The sequence below is a fragment of the Thamnophis sirtalis genome, unplaced genomic scaffold (genome assembly GCF_051295495.1).
Source record: "Thamnophis sirtalis isolate CommonGarterSnake01/CBP01778 unplaced genomic scaffold, rThaSir2_p1.2 scaffold_9, whole genome shotgun sequence".
Classification (NCBI taxonomy): Eukaryota; Metazoa; Chordata; class Lepidosauria; order Squamata; family Natricidae; genus Thamnophis; species Thamnophis sirtalis.
Genome location: NW_028261389.1, coordinates 48108369 through 48120809, shown reverse-complemented (window position 1 = coordinate 48120809; position 12441 = coordinate 48108369). Strand labels below are relative to the sequence as shown.

Below are 12441 nucleotides of genomic sequence, written 5' to 3'. Positions count from 1 at the left end.
GCTCTCATCAGCTAGCCATATCCTTACTGGGATTCGAACCTGTGCTCTATTGCCTCCCAGGCAGGGAGTTAACCATTTGAGCTACAGAGAACGACTCCTTTTATCAGCCAGCCAGGGTGGGAGGTATATACTTAAAGTCACAACCCCTGGTATGCCCAAGTGTGGGAGGAAGGTCACACTTCCACTCTCTGTCATTAGGCTCGTCACAAGAGTCCATCCAGACAGAAACCCAATATTTTTACTGTTGCCTTTTTTGTTACATTTGTTATATTTATGCTGATAAATAAATAAAGGAAGACTAGTATAGATCTATTTCAAGCTATTTAGCTCTCATCAGCTAGCCATATCCTTACTGGGATTCGAACCTGTGCTCTATTGCCTCCCAGGCAGGGAGTTAACCATTTGAGCTACAGAGAACGACTCCTTTTATCAGCCAGCCAGGGTGGGAGGTATATACTTAAAGTCACAACCCCTGGTATGCCCAAGTGTGGGAGGAAGGTCACACTTCCACTCTCTGTCATTAGGCTCGTCACAAGAGTCCATCCAGACAGAAACCCAATATTTTTACTGTTGCCTTTTTTGTTACATTTGTTATATTTATGCTGATAAATAAATAAAGAAGACTAGTATAGATCTATTTCAAGCTATTTAGCTCTCATCAGCTAGCCATATCCTTACTGGGATTCGAACCTGTGCTCTATTGCCTCCCAGGCAGGGAGTTAACCATTTGAGCTACAGAGAACGACTCCTTTTATCAGCCAGCCAGGGTGGGAGGTATATACTTAAAGTCACAACCCCTGGTATGCCCAAGTGTGGGAGGAAGGTCACACTTCCACTCTCTGTCATTAGGCTCGTCACAAGAGTCCATCCAGACAGAAACCCAATATTTTTACTGTTGCCTTTTTTGTTACATTTGTTATATTTATGCTGATAAATAAATAAAGGAAGACTAGTATAGATCTATTTCAAGCTATTTAGCTCTCATCAGCTAGCCATATCCTTACTGGGATTCGAACCTGTGCTCTATTGCCTCCCAGGCAGGGAGTTAACCATTTGAGCTACAGAGAACGACTCCTTTTATCAGCCAGCCAGGGTGGGAGGTATATACTTAAAGTCACAACCCCTGGTATGCCCAAGTGTGGGAGGAAGGTCACACTTCCACTCTCTGTCATTAGGCTCGTCACAAGAGTCCATCCAGACAGAAACCCAATATTTTTACTGTTGCCTTTTTTGTTACATTTGTTATATTTATGCTGATAAATAAATAAAGGAAGACTAGTATAGATCTATTTCAAGCTATTTAGCTCTCATCAGCTAGCCATATCCTTACTGGGATTCGAACCTGTGCTCTATTGCCTCCCAGGCAGGGAGTTAACCATTTGAGCTACAGAGAACGACTCCTTTTATCAGCCAGCCAGGGTGGGAGGTATATACTTAAAGTCACAACCCCTGGTATGCCCAAGTGTGGGAGGAAGGTCACACTTCCACTCTCTGTCATTAGGCTCGTCACAAGAGTCCATCCAGACAGAAACCCAATATTTTTACTGTTGCCTTTTTTGTTACATTTGTTATATTTATGCTGATAAATAAATAAAGAAGACTAGTATAGATCTATTTCAAGCTATTTAGCTCTCATCAGCTAGCCATATCCTTACTGGGATTCGAACCTGTGCTCTATTGCCTCCCAGGCAGGGAGTTAACCATTTGAGCTACAGAGAACGACTCCTTTTATCAGCCAGCCAGGGTGGGAGGTATATACTTAAAGTCACAACCCCTGGTATGCCCAAGTGTGGGAGGAAGGTCACACTTCCACTCTCTGTCATTAGGCTCGTCACAAGAGTCCATCCAGACAGAAACCCAATATTTTTACTGTTGCCTTTTTTGTTACATTTGTTATATTTATGCTGATAAATAAATAAAGGAAGACTAGTATAGATCTATTTCAAGCTATTTAGCTCTCATCAGCTAGCCATATCCTTACTGGGATTCGAACCTGTGCTCTATTGCCTCCCAGGCAGGGAGTTAACCATTTGAGCTACAGAGAACGACTCCTTTTATCAGCCAGCCAGGGTGGGAGGTATATACTTAAAGTCACAACCCCTGGTATGCCCAAGTGTGGGAGGAAGGTCACACTTCCACTCTCTGTCATTAGGCTCGTCACAAGAGTCCATCCAGACAGAAACCCAATATTTTTACTGTTGCCTTTTTTGTTACATTTGTTATATTTATGCTGATAAATAAATAAAGGAAGACTAGTATAGATCTATTTCAAGCTATTTAGCTCTCATCAGCTAGCCATATCCTTACTGGGATTCGAACCTGTGCTCTATTGCCTCCCAGGCAGGGAGTTAACCATTTGAGCTACAGAGAACGACTCCTTTTATCAGCCAGCCAGGGTGGGAGGTATATACTTAAAGTCACAACCCCTGGTATGCCCAAGTGTGGGAGGAAGGTCACACTTCCACTCTCTGTCATTAGGCTCGTCACAAGAGTCCATCCAGACAGAAACCCAATATTTTTACTGTTGCCTTTTTTGTTACATTTGTTATATTTATGCTGATAAATAAATAAAGGAAGACTAGTATAGATCTATTTCAAGCTATTTAGCTCTCATCAGCTAGCCATATCCTTACTGGGATTCGAACCTGTGCTCTATTGCCTCCCAGGCAGGGAGTTAACCAGAGATGACAGAGAGTGGAAGTGTGACCTTCCTCCCATACTTGGGCATACCAGGGGTTGTGACTTTAAGTGTATATATACATTTTTACAACCCCTGGTAAGCCCCAATTATGGGGCTAAAATGTAAAAATGTAATAGATACCTTTCACCCTGGCTTCACTGATAACGGATAAGAGCCTGTGGCCTAATGGCTAAGAAGTCTGCCTAGTATGTAATATAGCCCAGGTTCAAATCCCAGTAAGGATATGGCTAGCTGATGAGAGCTAAATAGCTTGAAATAGATCTATACTAGTCTCCCTTTATTTATTTATCAGCACAAATAAAAAAAACCCACAAATATAACAAAGGCAACAGTAAAAATATTGGGTTTCTGTCGTGATGGACTCTTGTGACGAGCCGATTGACAGATGATGGAATCAGTTAGCTTCCTCCCATAATTGGGCTTACCAGGGGTTGTAAATATATATATATATATATATATATATATATATATATATATATATATATATATATATATATATATATATATATATATATATATATATATATATATACACACACATACACATACATACACACACATACACACACACATATATACATATATACATATACATACACACACACACACACACACACACACACACACACACACACACACACACACACACATATATATATATATATATATATATATATATATATATATATATATATATATATATATATATATAATCTTCCTTTTTCAAGTCCCTGATAACTATATTTTAAAACAAGTTTAATTAAAAAAAAGAACTAACAATCCAGGCAAACTGTTTTTAATAGAATTTCTAATAGAAATCCACAGCCATTTATTTTGTTGTACCGCAGGGCTTGGTACTTTTCTCTCCTTTTTAACATCTACATGAAGTGACTGGGTGAGATCATTCATCATCATGGGTTGAAGTATCATCAGTATGTATATAATATACTCAACTCTATATTTCCACCCCTGGTGATCCAAATGAAGCTTTTTACTGCCTGGAAGCTGTTGGAGTCTGGATGTGGGGCAACAAGTTTCGACTGAACCATAGCAAGCTCCTCTAATTCTGGATAGGTTACACAACTCCAAACAGATCCAGTGTGCAACTTAGGGGTTCTCCTAGACTCGCGATATCTGATTGATAAGCAGGTGGCAGTTGCGACTGAGAGTGCCTTTGTGCAACTTCATGTTGTGTGCCAGTGGTACCCTTTCCTGAATTGGGATACCCTGCGCTCTGTCTCTCAACCCTTGAACATGTCATGGTTGGACTATTGCAACACTTTCTACACTATTGTAATTTATTAATTTGTAATAATTAATAGAAATAGAAATGCACACACCAACATACATAAAAAAGGAAAACCCGTGTTATTGACCAGAAAGCTACCTAGAAATATTTATACAGTTACCAAGAGCTAAGATTGACTGGAAGGAGACTATCTTTTTTATGAGTTTTCAGCTGACTTCAAAGCGTATGATGGGATAGTAAATTTTTAAAGGCTTTCGGCAGAATCCAAATGGAAAAATCTGTTACAGTGTGTAATTTATTATTAATATCAAAACTGGAAAGAAACTAATTTGAAGCATTTCTGCAATGTAATTTTTCTCATAAGAAGGGTATTTTCTCAATGTATTCATACTTGTTAGTCACTTATGTATAATAGACTTTTCAGAATTTTTTTTCAATATTGAACAAGTTTCAACCTGTTTACATGATAAGGCCATTTTTCTTCCAAACACTATTGTCTGTTTTAACAATAGATAAAAGGCTCAATCCAGAAGCAATTAATGGGGACCCTGTTCCTCCTGAGAAATCTAGAATTGCTTTTCCCTGGCTCTTTTCCATTGAGTTGGCAGGAATGGAGACATCTATGGTGCAGCTGTCCACAACCTGACAAATGTGTCATTTTGGTCTTCGTCTTCAGTGATTTTATAGAATTCTATATCTCCTCATCTGATATACTTTGTAGGATACATTTTAGGCTGTAATTTTAAATCATTAGTTTTACATGACTGAGTAGGAATGCAGTGTTTCCATTAGTTTTTGTATAGGAGTTATACTAACTTTCCCATGAGAATCTTCATAGAAAAAAATGGTGAAGGTGAGTGGAAGATATGAAGCATGTTATTTACACTGTCTTTTTGGCTGTATTGTATAAACCCAGTTCATATAAAACTTGCAGTTAATTGATATAATGTTTTTAATTTTTTTGAAAAAAGAAAAACAACTGTTCCTAATTAGCTCATTAGAAAAATGTTGGTCCTTGACATTTTCCCATATAAAACATGCCAGAATGACATGCGTTTCTAGTCATCCCTCATGTGCATGAATAAGAGCACATGCTTGTGTATATGCTATACCAGAAATCTTGTTTTTAAAAGTAGAAGGTGATGGAAATTTAATGGAGTGCTTGAGAAAACCCTTTTCTCTCACTTTGATAAGAATGCCTATGTTTTGGAGGCCTGTTAACTTTTGGTTTCTTGTTTAGATTCTTCAAAAGTGGAGATTTTAAAATGACAGTTATAAATGAATATAATTCTCCAGAGGGTTCACACATTTTAAGACTATATAGGATTATAAAATAGTACAGTATTGCACAATATGAAAACTTACTGCGTTGCCTTGCCTATTCAATGTGCTCCTTCAGTGTATAGCAAATGCCTGAGAATAACATTTGTGATTAAAACTGTCAGAAGTTTATTTAACCCTCAAATCATTCCTGATTAATTTCTTCTCCCTTTTTATTTTTCAGGTTGGCCTTCATTCTATGATGTAATCAACTCTGACACAATTACATGTACTGATGACTTCTCATTTGGGATGCACAGGGTTGAGACAAGCTGCACTGAGGTCAGTTTAAAAACAACAAAAAAGCCGATCTAATGTTAAAAAAAAATTTTTGTAGCAGCTCTAGTTCATCCATTCACATAGAAAGACTTAGTTATCCCAAAATTAACCATTGTCTGCTTGGTCATAAGCATGACAGCTGGTAGATATAAAAAGTTAAAGTCTAATGAGAATCTATATTGTTATCTAGGTTAAACTTTATTTAACAGTGTGTACAGAAGTGACCTAAATCAGAAGGCTTAGAAATTGTCCTTCAGGCAAACATCCTTTTGAGGTTCCCTTCTGACCTCTGCTCTCTTAAATCTAAATGCAAAATGTGGATAATGGGTGTTACTTTCATCATTACGAATAGTTGAGGAGCAGTACTAACAGAAATCCAGGAGTTATTCTTATGTATCTTCATGTATCTTCTCCTTATCTTCAAGTTTCTTCTGCCAAAATACTTGAGTGATTATGTTAAATACTGTTTTACATTATATGCCTCATTCTAATTCCTTTTGACTGTTACTATCATCTGTCTTCCATAGTATTAATGGCACAACCCAGACTTATCAGGGAGAAAAGGTTATTGAGCAAAATAACAAATCCCAGAAACAGGAAGATATGGTCAATTATAAAAGAACACAAAAGAAATTTGACTGAAAGTCATAAGTAGAAGTATTTAGAAAGGCAAATGCAATGGTGAATAAAAATTCTAACTCAGCTTTTTTACTGCAGTTGAACTAGTTTCAATTGAAATTTAAGTTTGATCTTGGTTTTATTATACGTTTTCTATATCGGTGTGCTAGAATTACTTAAAAATTGATATTAAAGTAATCATTTGAACAAGCTAAGAAGCGAGCTTACATATTACACACTTATTTTCACTTTTTTTCCAGAGTTTTCATACTGGCAATCATCATAAACAAATCATAAAATTGTTTCAGTGCTAGTAGAGCTGCACTCTATAGGAAAAAATCTACATGGGAAGCTTTGATGTAAAAGCATAATTGTATTTATCTTTTTCTTCGACTTAAACCCTTCAGTTAAATTACTTGTGTGTATGTAGACAATTAACCACTTTCATATATTCCTGTTTCTGGGATTTGTTTTTCTGCTTTTCATTCCAAAGCAATCAGAAGGTAGCTTGCAATGGTATATAATAATAGTACATTATTATAATAGGGTATTTAACAGGAGAGTAAATCATAAAGTAGCAGATTAGTAGATATAAAATCAAGTATTCTTTTAAAAGCATAGATAATAAATATATTTTGCATAATTTATGTTAGTTTCCAGGGGGAAATAGAAATCCAATATAGCTAAAGTGAAAATGTGGTCTTGATATAAAATAAATTTGCTAGACAACATAGGTGTGTCTTTGGAGCGGCTATTCCTAGCTGGGAACTATAAAGGTTTAAATGAACTATGAACATATTAATGTGTCTCAAAACTACCTTTATTTGGGTACCGTACAGTTCTTTAATTGTAAAGTGATAAGAATGAACTATTTTGCCACAAAAGAATATACTATTTATAATTTTTTCTGTATAAAAATTATCTTGGAAGTTTTGAGTACTCAGGGACCTTCTTCAGAAATGATATCCTGAATCCTGACAGAATTCTATGGAATAATCCTGCACTTCTTGTTCAAGCAGCTATTTTAGCTTTTGCGGGACCTCTTTGTAGAGTTAGTAAGTCATCTACCGGAAACACTTTTGAATATTATAATGTTACATTGTTGTAGTGTTTACTTACTGTAGTTAAACATCCTCTTCAGAATTAATTTCATTTGAAGAGGACAGAAAAGAACAATATGGCAATCTTAAACTAACTGTACATCTTACATTATTACATTAATCTCTTTCATTTGTATTGCTAAAAATATGACTCTTCCATTTGAATTATAGATAAACATATTCACTTTGTACAAATTGCAATCAAACTGTATGTATTTGAAATACATTTCTTTAGAGTAAGTTTCTGAAAGGACTAAATAAAAAGGAATAATGACTGAAGGCCATCATTTTAAATCCCCAGATTAAATTAAATCCAGTTTAACAAATTTAAAAATAAAGCTCATGTATGTTAACTTTCAAACAACAATACATGTACCTTACGTTTTCCCACTATATTTTCTATATTTAAAAATAAACACAAATAATGTTATTTTCTTTTAGTGTGGTGCTCATCTTGGCCATATATTTGATGATGGGCCACGTCCAACTGGAAAACGATATTGCATAAATTCAGCTTCGTTAGCTTTTGAGCCTGTAGACAAGAATCATGCTGGAGAAGACAATGCTAGTTCTACATCTGCACAACCAGACAAGACAGAGTTGTAATGGGAATCTGTTGCTTAACATTGTTTTCCTAGATGACATGGAAAGAATATTTCTAAATGGTTTTCTAGCTTACATACTATTTTTAAAATATACAAAAATGTATACAGCTTTTTCCCTGATCAAAATGAGATGCTAATTTCTTTTCTTATATAACCCGGCATAACTATTTCACAACTTCTGTGCTTTGATCTCATAACAAATTGTCTTTTGACACTATGGTGTTGATTACTTGCATTTTTCTTATGATAAGTCTGAATTATATTCTTTCATATTTTTCATTCTTTTCATTCAGTACACAACCATAGTAAGAAAACAGTTTTCTAATGCTACTTAGATGATTTTGTTTTGATTTGCACATATACATGGTTACGAGCGTTCCCTTAGCAAACATACGCAATAAGCGCTCCCCTAGTGTTTATGAACAAGTCCTGAAACTACTAAAGTGCAGCTTCATGGCAGCCCTTATGAATGACCACAGAGGCTCTGCAACATTCACCCTGCCTATTTTCCTCCCCCCACCCAGTCTTCAAAGGCACTAGGCCTGTGGATAATCACCTTGCGAAGATCTAGAGACCCTTCACTTTCTTGGTCTGTTTTGGCACTTCAGGCCCTTGGTGAGTACGCAGAAATATGCTAAAAATATGACTCTTCCATTTGAATTATAGATAAACATATTCACTTTGTACAAATTGCAATCAAACTGTATGTATTTGAAATACATTTGTTTAGGCCTAAAGTACTGCAAGATCATGTGAGATCAGTATTGTGAGATCTCATGCTATTGATCTATCGTGGTGTCACAATACTTTAGACCTCTGTTCTCTGAAAACGAAGGCCTGGATGAGATCTTCAGAAAAAGGCCTTGCAAACCGAGGGAAGGCCTGAAATATCAAAACTTTCCCTCCATTTGCAAAGACTTTTACCATCCTTGCAAAAAGCCTTTGCAACCCAAAATGGAGCTTCGCAGCTCCCTTTTGGTGTGTGCAGGCCTCGTCCAGCACTTTCCAGCCCAAAATGAAGCTCCTTTGGGCTGTAAAATTCCGGACAAGGCCTGCACATGCCAAAATGGAGTTTCAGAAGGGCGTGGCAGGCTGGAGAGGAGACAGCTTGCTAGATCTTCGCATAGTAAGTGACCCAGCGTGGCAGGTTGGGTGGGAGGAAAAGCAATTGTGGGGATCATGAGATATTTCAGTTGGTCGGGAAGGCCTTGGGTGGTCTTAAACAGGTGGCCTGTTCCATCACTAGGCCTCCCCCCATTTCCCACCCTGAAATATCTCATGTGCACTTAACGAACCACGCATCTGATTAGTGAATGCGTGGGCAAAAGGAGTGAGTGAGCTATACCCATTCAAGGTATAAGATTAACTCCCACTAATCCTCGGGTTATAAATGGAATGGGAAGGCTCCATTATATTCGTAACTTGAGGACTACATGTAGTCAACTAACTGGCTGTAATTCTTGTACCACTCCATAAATGAGGCTGTATAATTTAGTATAATCAACCCAATTTTGTCTTGGATTTCTGCAAAGTATACAACTACATAAATGGCAACCATACATCCCAGTCTTCAGTTAGATAAATACTATTTTTTTTAAAAAATTAAATAAGATCACATTTATATCAAACAGCCTAGAAAAGATAGTAAATTTACTCCTTTATGTAGCAGGTGGCTTTCCTTTGGAACATCTTAAGAGGCCAGAGTAGTCACAATACACTTTTAAAAGCTATGGATGAAGACTGGTAATCATAGACCAGTTTCCTCACACTTGTAATGACAGTTTTAAAAATCCTCAATCCTCAAAATGTATTTATCTCCTCAAAAAGTCAAAAGAGGAATCATAGAATAGTCTGCAAACATGAGGAAGATTATTTTATTTTGTGATCCTATGCAAATTAAAAAACATGTATTGCCTTACCAATTAGCATTGTCCTGGGAAAGTTAATACCTCATTAAATGGTACAAATCTTCCTGAAATTTCCCTTAACAGCGACAGTGTGTAGATAGGAAAGTCCTATTGTAAGCATCAGATTGCTATGCCTACATTACCTTTTTATTACTATTTGGGAGATAATCACTTAGGCTGTATTCTGTTGCTCCTTTTCAACTTCTATATGAAGATCCACTATCCTTGTGTCATGTCCACTTGCATTAGAATAAAGAGACAATACTTTTTCATAAACAATAAAAACCATAGCAATGAGTAGCCATACCCAGTGAAAGTTGGTGGTCTGTGGTAAAGTTTTGATGTGAGATGCCTGGTTCTGTTAAGAGTGAGCAAGTTTGTCTTACAGAGGAAATGCTGAGTATGAAGTGTGGCCCTAACCCTAACCATTGGGTTTGCCATAGGACCTATCCTGGGTCTCCCAAAGTGGGGTGGGAACATGACACTGTCCTCACTGTTGATTAAAAAAACAACTAAAAAGTCAGTACAGTCAATCTCAGTCCTTGTATTGGCAAGAAAACATTTTGTCCTTCAGCTGTGATGAACATATAATTTGTGAATTAGTCTCAGATTTTAGTATATGTAGGACAGAAATCTCTTGCAATGATATTCCTACTTTCTACTTCATGTTGCAAGGAAATTGGTGTGATTGCTGTGAAAATTAACTGTCATGCTTGAGAATAGCAGCATTTTGCGAAGTATAACATTATCCTACTATTTAAGATATTTTTACTATAATTCATTATCTGTATCAAACAGATCACCTGTATCAGGCACACAAATAGTTAAAATTGCTATCTATTAGCCTCATGCCTCTTAACAACAAAAATTGAATTATAGATTGATATAGGATTTAGGAATGCAACCATATACATAAGAGTTATTTTATAGCATTATTCTAAGGCATGTGATTGCTTTCTCATTTGTTGGGTGAATCTTTGCCATTTGCCAAGAGATTGTATTTTTATTACTAGTTAATTTTCTCCAATTATATTTTCTGAAATGAAATCACTGATTTGTAACATCAGTGAAAATATGGGGCATTGATTTTTGAGATAACTTTCAGTTAATGTTTCACTTTCAACCTATTTCTGTCTTCTTAAAGGAATGTATTCCTCAGACTCTAATAAGCAATAATGTAAGCTTTTCATAAGTTAATTTATATTTACAGTTTATGAAATGCAGTGAATTGAATCAGTATGGCCACATATTGGTATGCTATAAGAGTATAACTTCATTAATAAACAGAAGCCCTGGGTATAGATTGTTTTCCATTAATAATATGTGTTAGAAATAATGTGAGCGTAACACTTACAATACTACAGAGCCCAAAATATCACTTTGTTTATGGCTTTGCTATACCTTGGATTGAGCGCAATATGTGACTGGGGAATCTGTTGGTGTCTCCTGGATATTTTGTATTGTGTGACTGATACTACTGAATGCACATGTTTCAGTCTATATCAGGGGTGTCAAACTCATGTCACGGCGGCGTCACGTGACATATCAGGACTTTTTCCCCCTTGGCTAAACCAGGTGTGGGTGTGACCAGCACCTGACACATTCGGCCCACAGGCTGGGAGTTTGACAGCTCTGATCTATATTATATAAGAGTTTATACAGATATTGAAAAAAAAAGAAAGTGATTATTTTAGTATATTTGGAACTTGCCATCAGAACTAGTTTTTTGCTTTTAAAACATTAGGTTTTATTCAGTGAAGATGCCTTTTAATATGTTTGCTGAACACAGATATATATTTAATTTATAAATAAATATTTCTCTCTATATTCTCTGCTTTTGATTCATTATTTCTCACTCAAGAATGGTCTATATCTTAGGTCCTATGTGGGGAGGGGGGGCACTCTGGTATTAAGCAGTCATTATAATGGTTGGGAAACTATGGATTGTGGACTTCAATTCCCAGAGGGCCATTGTTCACCACCCATGCATTAAAAGGAAGAAAAGCAAATTGATAATATAGAATATAATTATCTGCACATGCCATGTTCCCAGGAATATACTTCATGTTTTTAGCTGTAGTTGAAAGGAGGAGCAATTGACAAAACTACTCTAATTTTATCTTGGGGGAGGGGGGATATACAAAATTAAGTTTCTTAGTTCTCACTGAAATTGATGAAAAGCTATTCATCCATTGATCAATGTAATTATCATAAATGGGATTTGATACTGCTCCTATAGCCAAAAAACCATTAAAAGATATACTTATTATTTCTCAAATGCAGATGCTTTAATTTTTATTATATAATCCTAGAGGTTTGGCTGAGATTCAGTCATGTTTGACTTGGTAGAGAAACATGGCTTGTATAAAATTGCTGAATTAAAACACCCTAGCCAGATTTAATGGAACTTATTGTCAGCAACAGGTTTCTCATCGAGGCTCAATGAATTCAAAAGGATAGGATTTCTTAGTATTAAGTCCACAGAGTTTGTTTAGCATTACAAAGAACAATTATTAGTATTATTATTTTCAGCAAGAATATCAAGTTTTGAAGAATAAGAAGCCAACTACAGGACATTTGCAAAAAACAAATCTGGCATTGTTTACAGGTTAATCCTTTGATATCCCTGGAACAATGGTGGGATTCCAAATCTTTTCCTACT

General features: G+C 36.1%; 1 protein-coding gene across 7 annotated transcripts in view; it reads left to right on the top strand.

The window, feature by feature from the left end:
- MSRB3 (methionine sulfoxide reductase B3) overlaps nucleotides 1-11606 on the top strand; it is a 64603-nt gene extending 52997 nt beyond the window's left edge. For all 7 annotated transcript variants that reach the window (XM_087723483.1, XM_087723487.1, XM_087723484.1 and 4 more), the window contains 2 exons: nucleotides 5455-5552; nucleotides 7709-11606. In XM_087723483.1, the coding sequence (XP_087579609.1) occupies nucleotides 5455-5552; nucleotides 7709-7873 (263 nt within the window). In that variant the 3' untranslated portion in view covers nucleotides 7874-11606. The remainder of the gene's footprint in view (nucleotides 1-5454; nucleotides 5553-7708) is intronic.
- The last annotated feature ends 835 nt before the right edge of the window (nucleotides 11607-12441 follow it).